This window comes from Rhipicephalus microplus, chromosome 3, assembly GCF_043290135.1.
Source record: "Rhipicephalus microplus isolate Deutch F79 chromosome 3, USDA_Rmic, whole genome shotgun sequence".
In the NCBI taxonomy this organism is placed as follows: Eukaryota; Metazoa; Arthropoda; class Arachnida; order Ixodida; family Ixodidae; genus Rhipicephalus; species Rhipicephalus microplus.
Window position 1 is genome coordinate 286970079 of NC_134702.1, and position 22145 is coordinate 286992223.

Below are 22145 nucleotides of genomic sequence, written 5' to 3' on the forward strand. Positions count from 1 at the left end.
GTCAACGAACAATGGGTCTAAAGATAAATCATTCAATTGTTCTCATTTGAAGATATTGGCGTTAGGAAACGTGTGAGAGACCGCAGCAAAGCAGATGTCAAGGGTATCTGCACTGTCCTCTGTCGTGGTCATAGGTAGGCGAGAAAGGCAATCAGCGTCCGAATGACGTCGTCCACTTCTGTACGAAATGCTGAAGTCAAATTCTTGAAGGCGTAAAGCCCATCGAGCAAGGCGGCCAGAAGGGTCTCGGAGGGTAACAAGCCAACATAATGAATGATGGTCTGTCACAATCATGAATGGACGACCGTAGAGGTAACATCGAAACTTCTGAATGGCGAATACAGCCGCTAAACATTCTTGCTCTGTCACCGTATAATTCATTTCAGCCTTTCTTAGAGATCGACCCGTATAAGCAACAACATGCTCGGCATTATCATGGCGCTGAACAAGCACACCTCCAATGCCAATTCCACTTGCGTCACTGTGCACTTCTGTAGGAGCAGAAGGATCGAATTGACGAAGAATAGGCTCAGATGTTAGTAGAAATTTCAGTTCAGAAAAGGCGGCATCACAATCAGGTGTCCATTCGAATGGGCTGTCTTTTCGCAACAAGCTCGTCAGTGGGTGTACTACGTCCGCGAATCGGGGCACAAAGCGGCGAAAGTAGGAACATAGGCCCAAGAAGCTGCGAAGTTCCTTCAGTGTCTGGGGTGGTTTGAATGTGCCGACTGCTTCGATTTTGCGGGGATCCGGCCTGACACCATCTTTGTCAACTAGGTGACCGAGGACTAAAGCTTGTCGTTCACCAAACCGGCACTTCTTAGAGTTCAAAATCAAGCCAGCCTTTCCGACACAGTCTAAAACAAGGCTTAAACAGACGATGTGCTTTTCGAAGGTACGCCCAAAAATGACGACGTCATTCAGGTAGCATAAGCACACCTCCCATTTAAGACCACGAAGGACAGAGTCCATAAACCTTTCAAAAGTGGCGGGGGCTTTGCAAAGCCCAAACGGCATCACATTGAATTGGTACAGTCCATCAGGCATCACGAATGCGGTCTTCTCCTTGTCAGAAGGGTGCATAGGTATCTGCCAATATCCTGATTGTAGGTCTACTGAAGAAAAGTACGAAGCCGAGGGTAAGCAGTCAATAACATCGTCAATTCTAAGCAGCGGATATACATCTTTTTTGGTCGCGGCGTTGAGTCTTCTGTAATCAATGCAGAATCGCCAGGCACCATCTTTCTTCTTAACCAAGATGACCGGTGCTGCCCACGGGCTACACGACTCTTCAATAACACCCTTCTTCAGCGTTTCCTGAACCTGGTCGGCAATAACTTTTCGTTCTGATGACGACACTCGGTGAGGCTTTTGTCGGATCGGATGGGCAGTGCTGGTGTCAATCCTATGGTAAGCGCAAGAACATGGTAAAGGTAGTGGCCTCTCCTCTTGGCAAAAGTCAAACACAGAAGCATGTCGCCTCAACAGATGGCGTAATGTTTGCTGCTCGTGTGAACGCAAAGTGGCGCTAATCATGCCTAGGATCTGCGACTCGTAAGAGCAACTGCGCTTGCCAGAGACTGTACCTTTCTCGCTTTCATCGTTGTTAACGAACGCTACAGAACCTTCAGTAGAATCATCGAAGACGCCAAGCTTAATTCCTCGAGGGAGCACAACCGGCATTGGCGAACAGTTCAGTGCCCACTGAAAGGTTGCTCCTTCATCAACAGATACCAAACTACGAGGGACGAGTATGCCTTTCTTAGCACATTGAACGATGGCAGGTTCAACGATGGCGTCAAAAGATGTGGCAGATTCTGGGGCGAACACCGCAACTGACCTCATTGACCATGGCAGCACTGTCAGCTCATCGGAAACAATCAGAGCATCCTTCGCGGCCTCCAGCACCTCATCGACAAGGGCAGGAACAATGTCGCCGCTGACGGAAAGTTCACCGCTTCTACAGTCGACGAAAGCGCCATATCCTTGGAGAAAGTCAAGACCGAGAATCACATCGTGGGTACAATGTTGCAGCACAAGAAACTCTGTTGGGAACACCTTTCCTGCCAATAAGACATTGACGGCATAAACTCCGACAGGATGAAGTACTTCCCCACCAACACCACGAAACCTTGTTGATTCGCCCCAAGTAAACATCTTTGCAGCCAATGCGACTTTTGAAAGAAAGACTCATAACTGATATCGTAGCACCAGTGTCCACCAAAGCACTTGTACAAAAGCCATCTATTTCCAGACGTATCTTGTTCTTGGACATTATAACTGGCGGAGGCATCTGAGGCAAATCCTGTTGTGCGACCTCACCTCCATCAGTCGCGCTGGCTAGTTTCCCGGCGGCGGCGGTGATGACAGGCGTCGTCCCGGCGAAGGGGAACGATGCAGTCGGCCAGATGGAGGCGTCAAACTATGGTCAGAAGCGGGAGAACTGCTACGGTGATTTCCCCGCCGTGAAGTACTCCTGGAATAGGCGAGCCAATGACCGTTGTTGTGACCAGTGCCCGCTGGCGGAAACTCTTATGGGGAACAATATCGGGATGTTGGCTCTCTCTGTCCACGACAAAACCGAGCTATATGCCCGGCGATACCGCAACGGTAGCACACAGGGACTTGGCGGTATGCATTGTACTCCTGGAAGGCATTGCGCTGACGTGGTGGTAGTACGGGTGCATCTTTGTTCGGGTCGTAATGGTTGTTGGCTGGCTGATGGGGGTAGCTGAAGCGGTCTTTGTACCTCGGCAGCGGGTAGTTATTGTACTGCGACTACGGTGGTGAGGGTGGCCTGTAGTTGCAGTCATCGTTGCCTGCTGCGGCAATTGACACGGAAAGGCGTGAGGGAGACGGTGCAGGTGTAGGCTCGTACGGCGTCGGGCGAGCGTGTAGAGTGAGCTCTTCTCAAACGATCTGGCGTATTGTCGACGCGAGATCAAGCGGCGTATATTTGTCAACACTTGCCACGGTGGTTACATTCGGTAGGCGACCAAACTTGGGGGTGATATGTCGCATTTTCAGGGTCTCAAATGTGCGACAGTAGCTTATGACGTCGGTCACTGTAGCAAGGCTGTCTTTGCTGATGAGGAACTGATACACGTCCTCGGCAATGCCCTTCTACAGGTGGCCAACTTTGTCTTCCTATGACATAGAAGGGTTGACAATCTTGCAGAGCTTCAAGATTGCCTCGACATAGGTCGTGCACGTCTCTCCTGGGATTTGAGCTCTCTGCAGTAACGTTTGTTCCGCCTGCTTTCTCTTAGCTACGAAGTCTCCGAAGCACGCTCTTATTTCAGAAACGAAGCGATCCCATGCCGTGAGGGCATCTTCGTGGTTCTCGTACCACACGAGTGCTGTGTCCGTTAAAAAAAATACTACATTGATCAGCTGGTTCGCCGCATTCCACTGGTAGTATTTGCTCACCCGTTTGTAGTGTGTGAGCCAGGCATCAACGTCCTCGCCAGATTCGCCACCGAATGTGCGAGGCACTATCAGATCTTGATGCAACCAGGGACAAGCCGCACGCGAACCTGGTACTAGCGGTGCTGCTGGGACTGGTAGAAGGTCTGCAGCTGCGGGGATCTGGTTTCCTTCTTCACCGTGAGACATCTCAGCTGCCAGTGGTAACGGGGGCAGTCCAGCAAGGCGGCGGCTTCGTCGTAGATCAGGCGCTTGAAGCGTCGTGTTGCTTGGTTGATTACCCAGCGCCTCCACCACAAAACTGTTACGGTTAGGATAGGTGGATTTATTTACAGGGTGAGGATGAAGTTCAGCAGCCGCGGTAAAGATGGAGTCCTCAGGCCCCACCAGACAACGCTGTCTTCCTCTTCTACCTCCCCGGCACATACTACAGCCCGGCTCATACCGTAGCAATATGATCTTTTTGAAGACAATATACTTCGCCTGACTTGTTATTCTAACAGTGTAGGCATGCCCCATTGATATTATTTTGTTTCGCACTTGCAAAAGCATCAGCATTCTGGCACATTGCATGATTGGGGCATCAGCCAGGAGCTTCCACATGGTGTTCTGGTTCCTGTAGTTGCACAAAACATATAAAATATGCCAGAGAAGTACAGCTTCGATAGAAATACATTAGCACAAGTGATCGGTGGCCAAAGCCGCAAAATTGCGACACATGGTGCTGTTGTTCACAAGCATGCTGATATCGAATTCCAATTACACATTCCATGTTCGAAACCAGGCGTGGTCGGTAGACTGGTAGAAAGCAGCGAATCTTACTTTTAGCCCATTTGAAAACCCTTGTCATAAAGGGCCTCTAAACCACCTCTGATCTTTTGTCAAACATTTCAAGTAAACACGCATCGTGTGAAGAATGCCGTCGCGCTCAATGATTTTACACGTGACAGCACTACAAGTTTCCGGCGCACCACAAATTACAAGAAACAATCACTCCTCCTTTTTGGGCCTTTCAGGCCTCTGCATGATGCGCCACTCAAATATTCAGGTTATTTCCAAATATGCTGTGATTGGTCAAGCAGCAAGAGCCGATGACCTCCTGTTAGTCTGCAAGCAGCTGTTTGGGCCGCTTGTTGTTATTCGTCGTGTTGCGTGCGTGCATAAGAGTCCATCGTGTTGGCGACCCTTTGAAGGCTGCGCGCAACGCGAGGTACATACTGGCGCAATTCGTATAAGCATGGGCCGGCCCGGCAGCCGCAGTTCGCCAACAAAGACACAGTTGACAAAGTGGACAGAGGGACGAAGTGGCGGCAACTGGAAGTAGACGGCGTTTCAAGCAGCGGGTCAACGTTAACATATGCCTGGCGAGATTGGGAGGGGCATGGGAGGGGCACTCAACGAGAGGGCAAAGCAGCTTTGGTAGAGGATACTATGAAGGGTAGTACAAAAGATGGGATCATTGCGGTTTCGATAATCATATGCATTTAAATTACCGCACCCTTTTGAAAAATACCCACAGCTCCGTGTTCGCCTAGCACTTGTGCACAATTTTCCCACCACAACTGAATTTCAATCTCTGGGCAACTTACGGGCCCTTTAAAGAAATGCTTGTTCATTACTTATCACCATATGCAGCTCTGAACACTAATATTTTCTTGCAGCCAATCTTACTATTAGCCCATTTGAAAGCCCTTGCCATAAAGGGCCCCTAAACCACCTCTGATCTTTTGTCAAACATTTCAAGTAAACACGCATCGTGTGAAGAATGCCGTCGCGCTGAATGATTTTACACGTGACAGCACTACGAGTTGCCGGCGCACCACAAATTACAAGAAACAATCACTCCTCCTTTTCAGTCCTTTCAGGCCCCTGCGTGATGCGCCACTCAAATATTCAGGTTCAAGAATTTTGTCAAAGTGTTTTCTGCTGCCATTGCTGCTTTGGAAAGCGGAATGTGCTTGGCACTCTCGATATCGGGATGCTCAGAAAAAACAGCGCCGCATGTCGCAACCTTGCTGCTCCAGCAGCCAGTCAGTTGTACCAATATTTCTTCCATTGAGAGTGTACATAAATAGGTATTGGACTTCCTTACTGCACATCTTTGGCCCAGATGAGTTTTCATTTCATTATACAATAGGCTCTCAGTGAACAGAAATCTATTAAATGGAACTATTGCTTAAAACTATTGCCTCTGCAATGCTTGGTTTTTGGCTTGTATTCTGCCCTCATGTTCACCTCTCAGTAAACGGAACTCCTGTTAAATGGAACATATTTTCCCGGTCCCTTCAGGTTCCGTTTACTAAGAGTGTACTGTATACTGAATCAAGAAATCTGGTTTTTCTGGTACTCCAGGGCACTTCGATCATGTTGCCTGCCAATGCTACGAACTGTGCTGGTGGACGTTCACGTTGTGGCGACGGCACTGCTGCTGATTACGTAACCCTGCAGTCGTTTATCCTCTGGTGACCACCTGCCCCATCCGCTACTTGCAGCCACTGAAACATTTTGTTCTAGAGCTTTTCCCACGCGCTTAGAGACCGGCAACAATCCTTTCACATCCTACAAGAAATGGTAGTAATAATGACCAGAAAAATGTGAGCATCACAAGCTTATCACCACACTTTATCACCAAATGCCTCAAATGCCCTCGTGTAACCTGTGCACCAGTAATATTGAGCCAGCCTTATTAAAACAAGTATTTATTCACATATTTTGTCCTCGCCGACTCATCTGAGCCATCCTGCCTGCCAAACAAAGAGACCTTGGATCTTTCGATGCTTTGGACGTGTGTGCCCCTTGCCAAGCAAGTGAGCACAGTCTTACATAAAACGGACTGTGGGTGCGAAGTCCCCTACTTCAAGGACTTCCCTCGAACTGGGATATTGAGGATGCCGATTTCGGCAACTAAGAAGCTTTTCTTTCTGAGAAATTCGTCCCACAAACCAAAGGTTGTCTATTTTCCTTTTCTTAAAAACTTTCCCCCACTTTGCCGGTCTCATTTGCATTACTTGTGTCTATGTGCTTCAAGTTCTCGATAAATCTGCCCTCCCACTGCAAATCGCTAGCTTCTTGGTTAGCTCAATTGGCAGAGCGACCGCCCCAGAACCTACTGGTCCCGAGTTCGATCTCCAGACCTGAATAAATTTTTTGGCAACTGAAAAGGTTTTCCTTCTGAAAAATTCACACGGATTTTCTTGCGGCTTTGTTCCACAAACAGGCTGTTGTCCATTTTCGTTTTTTTTAAGTCACAGCTTTGTTGCAAAAACAAAGCAATGAACGCGATAGCAACAAATTGGAAGGTCATGTGCAAAATGGAAAGCAGATAGAAACGTGCCCCACATTTCTCAGGCACAAATGACGCACGAAACGTACTCACAGGTACAGATGCACGTGAATAAGTGTCTCAGTTGTTACTTCCCTGTGTCTGAAAAGTGCGCGCTTTTTGCAAATGGAGGCTGCAATAATAGCAGTGACCTTTGTGCGCCCAGTAACTACAACACAATCATTCTAGGTAAAGCCCGAGGCCAGCCAAGACATATGATCCTCCCCTCCTCCCCGCCGAGAAAGGGCGCGCGAGGGAGCGTCGCTCCCCTCCTCCAAGCGGGGCGACGTACGCATGGGAGATTAGAGCGCGTGCTGTCGCGCGATGTGGCCACGCGCACTCATTGCGCCGTCTTGCTGGTAATGCTGAAAACACAATTCCCCCCCCCCCCCCCCCGAGATGCTCGTCAGCAGCGGTAAGTGGTAGATATAAATAGCTTGCCATTTGTACATTGAACGACGCGCTTCTTGGTGGCGCAGTGGTTAATGCCTCACAATCACGATGCAAAGAACCCAAGTTCGATTCCGCGCGCCGAAGACTTTTTCTGGTTTTTTTCTTTCTTTCTTGCATTTTCATATATATAGATACGTATACATATATGGTGAGTGACGCCGACGGCAATGGCAGAATTCAGCCGAGAGTGTCCATATAATTCCTATCGCAATAAAACCTTCCCCAACCTTGCTCGTCTCCTCAGGAATCGTTTGCACTCCTTAGGACACCGTACCCAAACACCCAAGCCTGTTGACATGTCGTCGGGTACGATACTCTTGCCCAAGAGTTTGTCTCTCTCTACCTCCCAATCTCTTCCACCGTGAATATGCGCGCTCGTCACACAGCACGAAGTATTTTCTGCATCGGAGAGGTGCAAGAGCCTGTCACGCCAGCTGTTCCTCTCGTACTCAGCATCTGCGTCTCTGTGCTGCTACGCACCTTGGTTGATTTCGAAAGTTTAATTTTCGCTATCCGTCTGTCGTGTTTTTACTGTTCGCTTGTGATGGGCTACAATAATTCGGCGAAATTCAAGCTGGCTGTTATGAAGTTTGCCGGAAAAAACGGGGGCCATGTCACTGCCAAGCATTTGAGCATCGAGTTCTTCAACATGTGACGTACAGTATGGGAGAAAGCAGGAGAGAGCGCACTTACTAATACAAGCTGCCTTCTGTAGAAGACCTTTTTATTTATGTGCGAAAGCTTAGGTCCTCTGTTATCACCGCATCGTTGGACCTGGTTTCTCCCATCATTGTCAAGAAGAGCTTTGAGAAAATGGGGCATTCAAACGTGCTCAACAGAAACGAGGACGACACGCTTTTGGAGGACGATGACAGTTTTAGTGACATTGGTCACAACGATGATTCCCGATCGGACCTCTCGGCCAGTGATTCCAACTAGACCGCGAAAGATCAGATCTGGCTGGTTAAAGTACATGCTAATTCTGTTAAACATTTAGACTTTGTTTGTGCTCCCACTTTGTTTATTGTATATACCGTCCCCTTTAGGATGTACTATGTACTATTATTTCAGATGCATTCACGAAACCTCTGCGTAATTTGTGCACTCTCTTTTTAGAGCTTTACAATTGCAAAACAATGTGCAAATTATGCAAGTAACCAAAGTAACTCACTGGCAGAGTTAAATTAGTGCAAAGAAAATTATGACCTATAACACTAGAGAAGTCACAGAGAAAAGCTGCTGCGTGTTCTTCCTGTACTATACTTGGTGCCAAAGACCAACTCTGCTAACAACTTCAATGCATCAGCTTTTGCATGAACCTCAATGCTGCTGTCTGCAACTACCACACCATTCTCACTGATGAGAAATAATTTGTGTTGGACACCGTTTGCATCCATGATCAAAGCCATCTTCAAACTACCACCAATGAATAAAAGTCTGCATTCAAGCTGTGCTGCAACAGCACCATCAGAAGAGGCAGTGTAGGAATTCTGCATTATGGCAGCACCAAACATCAACTGGGCACCAGAGCACAAGAGAATAGAGAAGTGCAGTACCGTGCCATGTGGAACGGTACAGGTGAATCAAGCAGACTTATTGCCACTGTATGCCACCACATGCACTCACATTTTCACATTTCATTTTCAGTAGGCACATTTTCACGCAGAGGAATCACAACGAGAGTGTAGCACTGTACAATTGCATTTCATTGCATACTGAAGGTCATGATACACTCTGTCTCCTAATGACAGTCTAGGTCACTTTTGTGGTGTCGGGCATTTGAGGGGGAGATGATGTGCTATTGGGCATTTCATGTCCTAAATTCGTGTTAGTAATCTCTGAATTCGGATGAGTTTTGGTTTCGCGATATGTTTCGCATAGTGCCACAAAACCGCAATTTCCTGTAATCATTGTTACACACTCTTTTTGAATAAAGAGCCAGTCTCTTCTCCATTCTCGACGTTGTTTGACGCTCTCTGGTGCTAATGCGGCCATTGTTTCCGCTGGACGGTGCATCAGCAGTGATACAACTCTATGATTACTTTAAAAGAGGTCCATGACCCCTTTAAAGTTCCATGAGGATTAACATTGTGAAAGCTTCCTAAAACCAACCATCGTAAAGACACTGTGAAGTGAAACCTTGAGTGCGAATGGTTTATGCTGCATTGCATTATGATTCTCTCTAAATGTGAGCTATGGCAAAACCTCACTTCAGAATGCACCTATGCGGTAAGTAGCTTGTTGGGTTAACGTGGCAATGATGAGCTTTCCCCAAGTGATGCACACTCCACGATACTCTAACCATCCTGACGGCTGACAGAGGTGTGTTTGGGCTGTCCCCTAATGACAGCGTGCAATATAGTAACAACTCATTACGCTTATTGTGTCGCACACATGTGCTTAGCGTGATAGCGCCAATACTGTGGAGTTTCTCAATGTCCGTGACCTGCAACACTCGACTCCGCAATAGTGAACTGCATTCGTTTCTGCAAATGCAGTGCATGCATGATTACAGTCCCGCACAGAGGCAGCAGCAATAGGCAGTCATGCGTGCCCCAGCGAATAGCTGAAAATACTTACTGTGATAAGGCTTTTTGTTGGTGATAAGCCAAAGCAGTGTGTCTGTCGGTAGTCGCAACCGCATCTTCTTTCTTTCTCGTTGATTACCCAAAAAAGCAGCAATAGTGCAGAAGTCGGAGTACTGTATTTACATGCGTAATTTACGTCCTCACATCATTTGTGCACTTCTAATTTTTTGCCAGCTTTTCGGAAAGAAAAATATTTACTCGCATATTTCATGTTCTCCGACCCGTCCGAGCCAGCTCGCCGGTGCGCACTTCTGGACATTTCGATGCTTCGGCTGGGTGCGCGCCTCGCCGAGCAGACGAGCGCAATCAAACAGACTGCGAGTGCGAAGTCCTGTCTTTCGAGGACTTCCCCCAAACTAGGGTCCCTAGAATACCGCACCCAAACACAAACCTATTGACGGGTCGCCAAAACTGGTCCAAGCTTTTGCGCCCCCCTATCTCCCAATCTCTACCACCGTGATAAGGGCGAGGATGCACACTCACGTCACGGCACGGATGACTTTCTGCATTGGAGGCATGCGAGGGCCTGTCGGGCCAACTGTCCTCGTTCTCTGCGTCCGTGCTATAACGCACGCTTGGTCGATTTGGAAACTTAAAGTTTTGCCATCCTACCGACGCGTTTTGATGGTTTCCTTGCGATGTGCTACAATAGTTATATACACGACGAAGTTGAAGCTTGCTGTTGCAAATTTCGCCAAGGAAAACGAGAAGCATGCCGCCGCAAGGCACTTCAAGAGGACGTACTTCAACATAACGACCGGTGCAATATGTACGCGAGAAAGCAGAAGGGTGCACGCTTGCTAATGCAAGTTTCCTGCCATTGTAGGAGGCCTTCTTAATTATGTGCGAATGCTTAGTTCTTCCGGTATCACCGTGTTCTGGAACCTTGTTTTTCCCAGCATTTTCAAAAGAGCTTCAAGAAAATGGGGCGTTTGAACACGCTCAATGGAACCAAGGGTGATGCGCTTCGAAAGGGGGGTTGCAGCGGCCACCATGATGATTCCCAATAGAACTTCACGATCAGCGATTCCCGCTAGACTACGTGTGACCAGATTTGACTAGTTAAAGTACGCGTTAATTCATTTAAAATTAGCAAATACACTTTGCTTCTGCTCCAATTCATTTCTTCTATTTTTTCAATCTACATACTGCGGGCGTTAGAACTGTGACAATATTTCGTATGCACTCGTGAAATCTCCACATAATTTGCACACTCCCTTCTTGGGGCCCCAAAACTGTGAAAAAAAATGCGCAAATTATGCAAGTAATTACGATAACTCATAAGCCGATCTACGCACTTCTCGAAACGACGCAATACGCTTTGTAGCACGTTGTGATATCGGAAGTTTAAGAGTGCGATAAACTTATATGGCAGAAAAAGTGATCGCTGTGCGTAGTGGTACGCACCAATCGGTAGGCATTGGACGAACCACTACGGCAGTGAATGCACTGATCTCTATGGGACTCGGTGCGGAATTCGTCGCAACCATGTTTCATACGTTAGTAAGTTTAATGCAGCTACATATTGATACGGTATGAGCCGGGCCAGGCAAGATGGTATCGCAGCAGTTTCCGCATATCTTGTAAGGTGATCGACACAGACTATGATCCAGCGGTTGTTGTTGCAAGACCGCGGATACGGCCCCAGCAGGTCAATACCAACTTGTTCGAAAGGTGTTGTGGGCGAAGTTATATGGTGAAGAAGGCCATGCGGACTGCTTGTAGGACGTTTGTGGCGCTGGCATTTGTCGCAACTGAAGACGTATTGCTTCGTACATTGTCGCATTTTAGGCCAGTAGAAGCGCTCTTGAGTTCGATGCAAAGTGTGGATGAATCCAAGATGGCCAGACGTCGGGTCATCATGCATGAAATGGAGGACGTCGTACCGCAAGCTTTGGGGAACTACTAGCAAATACCGCGCACCATTCGCCGAGAAATTCACCTTGTACAACAGTCCATCGCGAAGACAAAAGCGACCACTGCCCTTGGGGCTTCTGACAGTGGCGAATAAACAGTCTAAAGTCAAGCCATTGCGCTGCTCCCGCTGGAACGTGGTGACATCAGGAAATGCGCGTGAAACAGTTGCAAAGCAGAAGTCGAACGTGTCTGTATTGTCGTCAGTCGTAGACAATAGAAGGTGAGAAAGACAATGTGCATCGGTATGACGCCGTCCACTTTTGTATGCAACATTAAAGTCAAATTCCTGGAGGCGAAGAGCCCAGCGTGCAAGGCGTCCAGAAGGGTCTCGGAGAGTAACGAGCCAGCATAGGGAATGATGGTCAGTTATAACCGTGAAAGGACGCCCATACAGGTAACAACGAAACTTCTGAATAGCAAATATGGCTGCCAAGCATTCTTGTTCGGTCACAGTGTAATTTTTTTCAACCTTGCTGACAAAACGACTTGTATAGGCAGCGACATGCTCTCTGTCATTATGACGCTGAACAAGAACGCCTCCGATGCCAATATTGCTTGCGTCGCTGTGTACTTCCGTAGGAGCAGATGGGTCAAAATGGCGGAGAATTGACTCTGATGTCAGCAGAAATTTGAGTTGACAAAAAGCAGCGTCACATTCAGATGTCCACTTGAATGCACTGTCTTTTCGCAAGAGGCTGGTCAATGGGTACTCGATGTCCACAAATTAAGGCACAAAGCGTCGAAAATAAGAGCATGACCCGAGAAAGATGCGAAGTTCTTTTACAGACGTAGGTGGCTTAAAGGCGCTGACCCCTTCAATTTTCCGGGGGTCAGGCCTGACCCCATCTTTGTCTACCAAATGGCCAAGGATCAAGGCATGCCGTTCACCAAACCGACACTTCTTGGAGTTCAAGACCAAGCCAGCCTTTCCCACACAGTCCGGAACGAGGCTCAAACGAACGTTATGTTCTTCGAATGTGCGGCCAAAAATCACGTCATCCAGATAGCACAAACAGATCTCCCATTTCAGTCCGCGAAGAATCGAGTCCATAAATCTTTCAAAAGTTGCGGAGGCATTGCATGACCCAAATGGCATCACACTCAACTGATTTAGTCCATCCGGTGTTACAAATGGCGTTTTCTCTTTGTCAGCAGGGTTTATGGGGATCTGCCAATATCGTGATCGTAGATCAAGTGAAGAAAAGTATGAAGCAGAATTTAGACAGTCAATGACATCATTGATCCGAGGCAGCGGATATACATCCTTTTTAGTCAAGGCATTCAATCGTCTATAATCAACGTAAGACCTCCAGGAACCGTCTTTCTTGCAAACAAAATCACAAGTGCGGCCCACGGGCTGCACGACTCTTCAAAAACGCCCTTCTGCAACATGTCCTGAACTCGTTCAGCTATAACTTTCTGCTCAGATGACGACACCCTGTAAGGCTTTTGCCGAACCGGATGAGCAAAGCCCGTGTCGATTGCATGCTGGGGTCGAGAGCATGGTAAAGACAGTCGCTTACCCTTTTCGCACAAGTCAAACATTGACCCATGTCGTTGTAATAGTTGGACCAATTGTTGTTGTTCATGTGACCGTAGCGTCTTGCTAACCATGCTCAAAATGTGGGACTCAGGGAAGGTACTGCGTTTAGAGGTGCCCACGCGTTCCTCACTTTCCTCGTCGTTAATGGCGACAATAGAATTTTCCGTGACACCATGAAACAGTGCGAGCTTCATTCCTCGAGGAAGGATAATCGGCGCAGACAAAGAATTAAGTGCCCACAAAAACGTGCAGCCATTAGTAATTGAAATAATCGAATGAGGCACTATTACATCTTTCTTTGCACACTGAACCATGAGAGGTTGAACGACGGCATCAAAGACTGATACTGCAGCTATTGGAGTAGATACGGCTACTGAACTCTTAGACCATGGTGGTAATGTCAGCTCTTTGGAAACAATCAGTAAGTCTTCCAGAGGCAGCTGCTGCTCAACTAAGGCGGGAAGGGCATCACCACTGCTAACGGAAACTCCACCCGTACCGCAGTCGACGAAAGCGCCACACTCTTGGAGGATGTCCATGCCGAGAATAACATCATGTGTGCAATGTTTCAGAATCAGGAACTTAGTTGGGAACGTTTTTCCCGCCAACAACACGTTGACCCCACATACTCCTATGGGTTGAAGTATGTCCCCGCCCACGCCACGAAATCTACCAGAATCCTGATATGAAAACATAACTTTGCGGCCTAAGCTATCTTTAAACGAACTGCTCATAACAGAAACTGTGGCACCAGTATCCACAAAAGCCATTGCATACAATTCGTCTATTGACACACATATCCGGTTTTTGTCCATTGTAACTGGTGGAGGTATACGAGGTGAATCCTGTTGTGCGACCTCACCTCCATCGGCCGCGCCGGCTAGTTTCCCGGCGGTGGTGGTGGCGACTGCCGCCGTAGAAGTGAAGGAGAGCGATGCGTTCGGCCAGGCGGAGGTGTCAAGCTACGGTCAGAAGCGGGGGAGGTTCCACGCCGGCTCCCTTGTCGTAGGGTGCTATTGGGATACGTGGACCATCGAGGATCGTCAATAATTGTGGCCACCACGAGGAGGTCTTGACAATGGCTCGTATCTCAATGTCATCTCTCTCTGCCGGTGGCAGAACCGAGCAATGTGTCCTGGAGCACCACAGCTGTAGCACACAGGAGGTTGACGATATGCATTTTCGAAAGCATCGCGAGGGCGTGGTGACACAGGTGCGTATTCGTTCGGGTCCTAATAGTCGGCGGTTAGCTGTCGAGGGTAACTGAAGCGGCGCTGGTACCTGGTGTCTTAGTAGTGACTGCGCTGCGGCCTCAGTGGTGTGCCATAAACGTAGTTATACTCCTCGATGCCTGCTGCAGCAATGTAAACAGGGTGCTGATGCTGGTCTGGAACCGGCAAGGGTGTAGCTTCGCAAGGGGTCGCGTGAGTGTGTCGACTGAGTTCTTCACGCAGGATCTCGCATATTGTAGACGCAAGATCAGGAGGCGCGTAGTTGTCAACACTCGCTACCATGGTCACATTAGGTAATCGACCAAATTTAGGAGCAATGCGCCTCATCTTCAGCGTCTCAAACGTGCGACAGTGCCGTATGACATCGGCTACTGTACCAATGCTGTCTTTGCCGATAAGAAAGTGATAAACATCCTCTACGATGGCCTTCAACAGGTGGCCGACTTTGTCCTCCTCGGACATGCAAGAGTTAGCGGTCTTGCATAGTTTCAGGATCGCCTCGATGTACATCGTGCACGTTTCGCCTGGGACCTGGGCTCTTTGCAGCAGCGTTTGTTTGGCTTGCTTCTTCTTTGCTACGGTGTCCCCGAAACACTCCTTGATTTCGGACACGAAGCGGCCCACGTTGTCAGGGCGTCCTCATGGTTCTCATACCATGTGAGCGCCGTGTCCCTCAAGAACACCACGTTAGTCAACTGAGTTGCCGCATCCCAAGAGTAGTAGTTGCTCACCCGCTTGTAATGTTTGATCCACTCATCCACGTCCTCGCCAGATTTGCCCTCGAAAGGACGGGGCTCTATCAGATGCTGACGCTGCCAAAGACCAGCCGCGGCTGAGGTCGGTAGTAAAGGTGTCGCTAGAATTGGTGGTGCAGTGCCGTCAGCTGTGGGGTTCAGGGTTCCGTCTTCACAGTGAAACATCTCGACCAATAGTGGTAATGGGGGTAGCCCAGCAATGCGGCGGCTTCGGCGTAGCTCAGGTTGTTGCAGAACCGTGTTGCTTGGTTAGGTACCCCGCACCTCCACCTTAAAACTGTTACGGTTAGATTGAGTTTAGCTGTGTTTATTTACAGGAGAGATCAGGCGATGATCGGTGATGATGGCAAACATAGGCCCAACCAAGTAACTTCCTCTTCCTCTACCTTTGTCCCCAAAACATGGCCCGGCTCATACCGTATCTGTATTAATGGGGTGTGACTTATGCATTACACTGCCTCAGTCTCCTTGTTATCCTAATTGCACTTTACATGAAGACCCCTCCATTCAAATTTCGTAAATGCACAGATTAACTTGGCAGGCCTTCTTGCTACTTCACGGGTCCTCAGTCTAGCACATGGGTGCTCAGTCTAGCACGCATGTGTAACATGAGGCCTGTAAACTGATGCTTTCTACACATACCATGACAATACTTCTTCAACAATCAGGTTTGGCCTGTTCAACCCAACCAGTGCAGCATCTATGCTAATTTATACTCTGTGATTGTACAGCTCCCAGAAAATATAGAAACCTCTTGCCACTGAAAATGAGAGATGTGTGGTATGATCTAGATGAACAATCTATCTTAATAACCCCTATTTTCGATGACAATGCATGCAGATGAATAAGAAATATAGAGCTAGATGCTGAGATTGTCTCAAACACAAGTTCGTGTCGATACTTCTGTGGGTCGTACGTACGATTTCCATTTGGTCTGTTGTTATTGAGGTGCAGGTTATGTTCTTAAAGTTTAGCATACCAACCCCAAAAAACTGCTCTAAAGCTTTTACAACAAAAGTTTAATCGATGCGCAGGTAATATGTGAATGTCACTCAAAGTTGGGCTTCGTGGCGATGTGAAATGCCCTTAAACCCGTGGTTTAACAGCATAATAGTTCGTTTCAAAAAGAGCGAAAGAGCCAAAGACACAGAAGGCTTAACAGCACTAGCCAGGGCTGCCATCCTGACAAGCACAAGCGCTACATATCGGCTTATCACTTCTGATGTTGCTACTAATACCCATGTTGCTGTTCGTATCGTTACACAACTATAAACAAGTTAGATAACAACAGAGGCGACTGTTTAACATATGCCTGTGCCTATAACATGTACATCATTTCTGTGTCATTTTGTTTCATTTCACTTAATAAAAAAAAAACAGTCATTTTCCTTCTGCACGCTTCACATAATGTCGATTTCTGTGGTAGATGGGATCCGATAATTTTTTTTTTTCTTACGTCTTACACATGCGCAACATTGCAATGCACCGTGTTCATCGATGCACTATGAAACAGCACCTGTGGTGATGCAGTTGTGGCCGTGCATTTACTACGTTTCTTTTGCGCACCCTTTGGGAGGACTTTAGTGCCACTTTGACACAAGTGACACGCCGAGGAAGCCCCCTGCTTCGTCGTTGAAACACCCAAACACTTTCCTACCCCAGTTATGCCCTCGAGATTACATGAAGCTACATCTTATCACCGCTGCAGAGCACTCCTGCCCCTCTTTTTTTTTTTTTTGCGACGTCCTGTAATTACAGCAGTGGCTCCAAACTGACCTTGTGGGCAGTGTGCGTGTAGGCACACATGAGGTCATTGAAGTCCAGGCACGAGGCACCCGACTCAATGAGCGGAAACACGTCCACCTCCTTGGTGAGCGAGTCCCCAAAGCCAAAGGCTGGGATGGGATTGCCATGCAGCAGGGGTCCCACTGCAGCACCCAGGGAGGAGAGCGCCCTCTGGTACGGGTTCTGCGCACCTGGCTTCAAGGCATGCAGGCTTTCGCCACGAAACGTCCGCCTCCCCTGCCATTCGTTGCTGGCTGAGAAGTCAACCCCTACGATAACATGGATGTCGGGCAACCCTGTTGCACAGGAGAGACAGCAAGGTGAGGATGCAGCTAAGTGGTAACTTCCTTGGAATTAACAGACAAAAAAAAGGGGTAAGAAAGAGGCAGTAGACACATAGTGCATAACAAAGAAAAAGGCACAGATCAAAGTAATCGATCGAAGTACTTCTGTTGTGAAAGGCACAGATAAAAGCCCAGAGAAATAAGCACGTGACACGGTGATAGGTGCATGGGTGGCATAATAAATTAATGGTCACGCAAAAAAAGAGAGCAAAGGTTTTGTCACAGCACGACAGACATATTCCTGTCATTTGTATTTTCTTCCATGGCAGTGGAACATAGGTAATTATTGGGATCATGCTCCATGTATTGCAGGTTTTCCCAGAATTTTTTCCCTAATGCATCCTTAGGTGTTCTTACACTGAGATTGTGGTTGAGTTTACTTGGCTGCAGTTTCACCTAGTTTTCGACAACTGACTTATATGTTTAAATAAATTTGCACACAGCTGTAAAGAATGCTCATGGGCAGTATTTAAGCAAAGACGTTTCACTATTGCTACCAATGAGTTGGTGTTAAGCCCTCACCTGCCCGTCGCATGGCTGTACTGACTTCTGAGAAGGTGCTAAAGCGGTCACGGAAAGCCGCAAAGTCATGCACTTCCTCTTGTGACAGACCCAGCATTGCAAACAGGCTGGTGGAGTAATAGCAGCTCTTGGTCGCAGGCATTGAGCCATCATCCACAACGTCCCGTGTGGTCGCCGGGGTGCGCTCCTGCTGACTCTCTTCGTGGCAGTAGTGGTCAAAGAGCAGCAGGAACACAAAGGTGGCCACCACAAAGCAGATGAGCGCCTCCATTGCTCACGCATCTGGAAAGAATATTGCGAGCCATGTGGAGTGACCCTTGTGCGAAAATGACTGAATAATTTCTCCTGCTCACTTTGTAGAGGTTTTTTCTCATGAATGAAACGATACTATTATTTCCATTAAATAGCATTTCTTCATTTCTTTAATTGTGCACCCATTCTCAGTATCGAAGGCGGCAAAGCAGTGATACGAGGAAAAATAAACTCTGCTGAAGACAGGTGGAGCCATCTCAAACTGAAAAGTAGAACTAAAGCGAATGGAGTCGCCACTAATTTCATGTGGAACCAATTTTTGTTAGTGATGAGTGTAGTCATCATTGGTCATACTGTTGGAAAATCTCATGGCATCTATACTCGTCAACGATAATGAAAGCGTTCACGAAGACGAACTAAAAGAAATTCACATGCTTCCAGAAGCTGTAATGACCTTCGTGTGACTGTGCCCACATTATTCTTTAAACACCGCATTCTCAATGCTTCACAATTCCCCACTCTGAGCGTCATGCTTCTTTCGGTGTTTATTCACCCTAGTATTTTGAGTCTGTCTGTTAGCCCTCCGGTTAAACTATTTCAAACAACTCATAAGTGCTACAGTAAGAGAAAGCAATTTTTAAATTTCGTGCCAGAATCTCCACACGTGATGTCACTGATTACAAAGTGTAAATATCGTAATTTGGTGTCATTGGCTCCACAAAATTCATTCAAAACTTTTAATGTTATATCTATAGATACTTTGCTTTGTTTTTACCGATTAGTAACTACGTAGGCCTCATTAGGTTACGTCAAAACATGTGACGTCACGGCAAATAGTGTGCGACCTGCGTGGTGGCGATGCCACCCCCATTTTATTTTGGCATGTTTTTTGCTTACTAAGCATCTTCTTCCTGCAAGCGTGGTCTTTTTTAGTACCACAAAAGCTCAATTTACTAATACGAGAGGAATTGTCTTGATCTTTATTGTCCTTTCAATATATACAAAATAAAAGTGCAGCTATTACTGCACCTCGAGCAACAGCAGACTTGGCCAGTGTTGAACTGGATATATTATCGTTCAATTTAACCAGTCTTCTTTAGAATGGCCACTTCATGCTGTGAATGGTTCTGCCACGGCCCCTGGATAAAAAAGAAAGTGCGGCCCATTGCATCGCGTCGCTATCAATGGGTGAGCCCATCTCCGCCAAGTTGACAATTGCGGCCGCTTTTTTTGTAAGGGCGCTGACACTCCACCCATCGAAGCGGAGAACACTTCATGTTACAATGTGGTTGCGGGAGGATTTTTGCGTGTCCATGTGCTTTTTTATGTGCTTTCTCATGCTTTTTTTTAAGTGATCTTGTGTGTTTGGGGTAGCTTGCTTCATGTTTCCTGTGCAGAGTGCGATTCGTTGGTGCGCACTTGTGTGGCCAAGGGTTTTTTTAGTGGTGTGGCGACGCGAACCTTTTGTATGCTGCTGAGTAGCTCGAATGTGAAAAAAAAATGCTACTTTGAAGCAATACATAATCCCCTGCAATATGCGCTGTCGAGCAGCGCATGTGTATGTGCATTATTCGTAACAGAGCACTTATTTTCGTCACAAACGAGCACTGAATCAGACGCGCGCCGCCCCCTCAAGAGGACAGCATGGTGCCCAACGTTCCCTTCAAGGGTGCACGCAACGAAACATCAAAACAAGCATCAAAAGGCACTCAGGGTGTGCACCCTTACCCTTCACACATGCAACAGCCAACCCACACAGATCGGGAGAAATCGAAGCGGGGCCTTTTTTGGAGCAGACCGTTTTCACAGATGAACAGGCGGGATGAAACCCTTTTCTCTGGCTGCAGCCCTGGTACGTGCTAGGCGCAGTACAATTACCTGGAATGTTCGAGAAACCGGGAAGGATTCAAACTAGAGGTGTTGCAGGGTAGGACGGGTGGTGAACTCGGCCAAGAAGTTATGGTTGAGTGGTTCGAGTGAGTCGTGTTGTGCCGGTCAGTCAATGTGGGAGAATCGAGTGATGCCGTCGTGAAAGTACTGTTCTTGAAATTGTCACTCAGCGACGCTCAGCGCTGGAGTTGGCTTCAGTGTTTCCTTGAAGAGAAAGATTCAAGAAAAGTTCGAACAATTGTGGAGTGCACATGTGTAGTAAATATCGAAGGCCTCTGCGTGTTCTTTCGCAGTTTCTAATGTGTGAGGTTACATTTGTAGCATGGAAAGTTTGTTTCCGTGATTTTAAACATCCTGTTAGTGATTTTGTGAGTTGTAATTGATACCTGCCGAGTGTACAAGTTTGTGTGATGCCTTTACTGAGAATACATTTTGTTAGTGTTGTAAATTCTTGGTTTAACTCAGTCTTTGGACCACAACCAGCGTTGTTGATGCACTAAAAGGACCTACATTTGAATTGTGCGCGCTTTCACATTGCGTTTCGGTGGGCCGATACTTCAGCCCATGGAATCTGCCTGACGATTACCTCCCATGAACAGAATCAGTGACCATTTTCATTTCAAGGGAGTCAAACAGGCAGCATTCATGGAGAGCATTGAGGCTTATGCCCTATGAAAGATCGGCCCTTCTAGGGCAAATTGTTCACATATGTGGTGTAATAGGCACTTCTAATAACGATTCAGATTGATTGATATGTCGGGTTTAACATCCCAATATAACCATTCAGAATCAAGCCTGTGATGTGCAACTACGAAATGCGTTATTGACGGCCTACTGTCACGCGTAGCAATGCGTGTAAAATAGTTTCTCTTGGAAGAACTGTTGGTGCCAGAGCGGGCACGATGTGAACTAGACCTGCGACGCCGCTTTGACGGCACGCAACAGGCCGCACCTCCTTTTTTATCCAGTGGCCGTGCTTCTGGAACTTGCCTTGTGACATCTTGTCTACCTAGCAATTCAAACTGGCCACATTGAATAACTGTGGCGAGTGCATGATTTTCATGCAGGTTTAAGATCTTACATAGCAGGCTGGTAAACAGGGTGCAAGTGACAAGGAGGCGCAGTCAGAATGGAGAAAAGGCTTCATTTTGATGAAATTTGTTTTATGCTATTTTTTTTGTAGTTTATATCAACATACCACTGCCACTTTTTATAGTATTGTGTCAAAAATATAGGCAAACCTACACAGATGCACACCTAGCTCGTTCGTTCCTATTCATATGTGGTGGCCCGCTTCTGCTCAAACGCATCTGCAATTCATGAACAAAAGATGGCAAATTTCAAGAGCTAGTTTTACTGTTCTTTTAGACATAATATTAATGAGATGCAGTAGAATATGAAGCCAAGGAATGTACAGACGATGTTATTTATGGCAATAGTAAAGGGAATAATTTCCAGGAACTAAAGCTGCAACTTTTGGACCAAAAATTTGGCTCCTGCCAACAACAAATTATCATCTCATTCTCTCGATCCTTCCCTATTTCCACAAACAACATCATCTGTGCTTTCCTTGGCTTGACTGTCTACTACTACTACTCACTAATATAGGTCATTTCAGGCCACTTTTTTTTTTTTGCCCAGTCTATTTTGCATTCGAGAGTGGGTTTATTAGCTGGGTCAAAAACGTTTCCTGCATGGCAACAAGAGATATTTTAGTTCGTTGTTTAGTTCGTTGCCTTGTCTCCATGTGTACATTAACAACACCTCTAGCCTTTACGGAAAGGAAAGCATATGAGAATTAATGCGGTTTGCTACAGTTCGCAAACGCTATCAAAACAGTGAATCATACTGAAATATTGGCAGAGAAAACTTAACGTGGCGCAAAATGAGGAGACAAATGAGTACAGACTGAAAGTTGGTTTATTCACCGAAGGTAATATATACCAGAAAAAAATGAAAGGAAAGGGAAATACAAGAGGGGATGTTCCACCCTCATCAAAAGTCTTCAAGAAATGAGATTTCAGAATCTAAAAGGGATATAGACGATGAGCTTACACAACTCTCAATATATTTTTTAATGAAAAAGGCTTCCACAATCTCCCTAGTTTTTGTGTCA

General features: G+C 46.9%; 1 protein-coding gene across 3 annotated transcripts in view; it reads right to left on the reverse strand.

Annotated features, from left to right (window-relative positions):
- The window catches only part of LOC119167520 (uncharacterized), a 70252-nt gene that overhangs the window by 39735 nt on the left and 8372 nt on the right, over positions 1 to 22145 (reverse strand). The window contains exons 2-4 of one of the 3 annotated variants that reach the window (XM_075891101.1): positions 21287 to 21339; positions 17888 to 18169; positions 17013 to 17317 (exon numbers count right to left, since the gene is read on the reverse strand). In XM_075891101.1, coding sequence (XP_075747216.1) covers positions 17013 to 17317; positions 17888 to 18158 — 576 coding nt within the window. In that variant the 5' untranslated portion in view covers positions 18159 to 18169; positions 21287 to 21339. Of the gene's footprint in view, positions 1 to 17012; positions 17318 to 17887; positions 18170 to 21274; positions 21340 to 22145 lie in introns of all 3 variants that reach the window. The other 2 variants (XM_075891100.1, XM_075891099.1) reach the window with 2 other exon arrangements.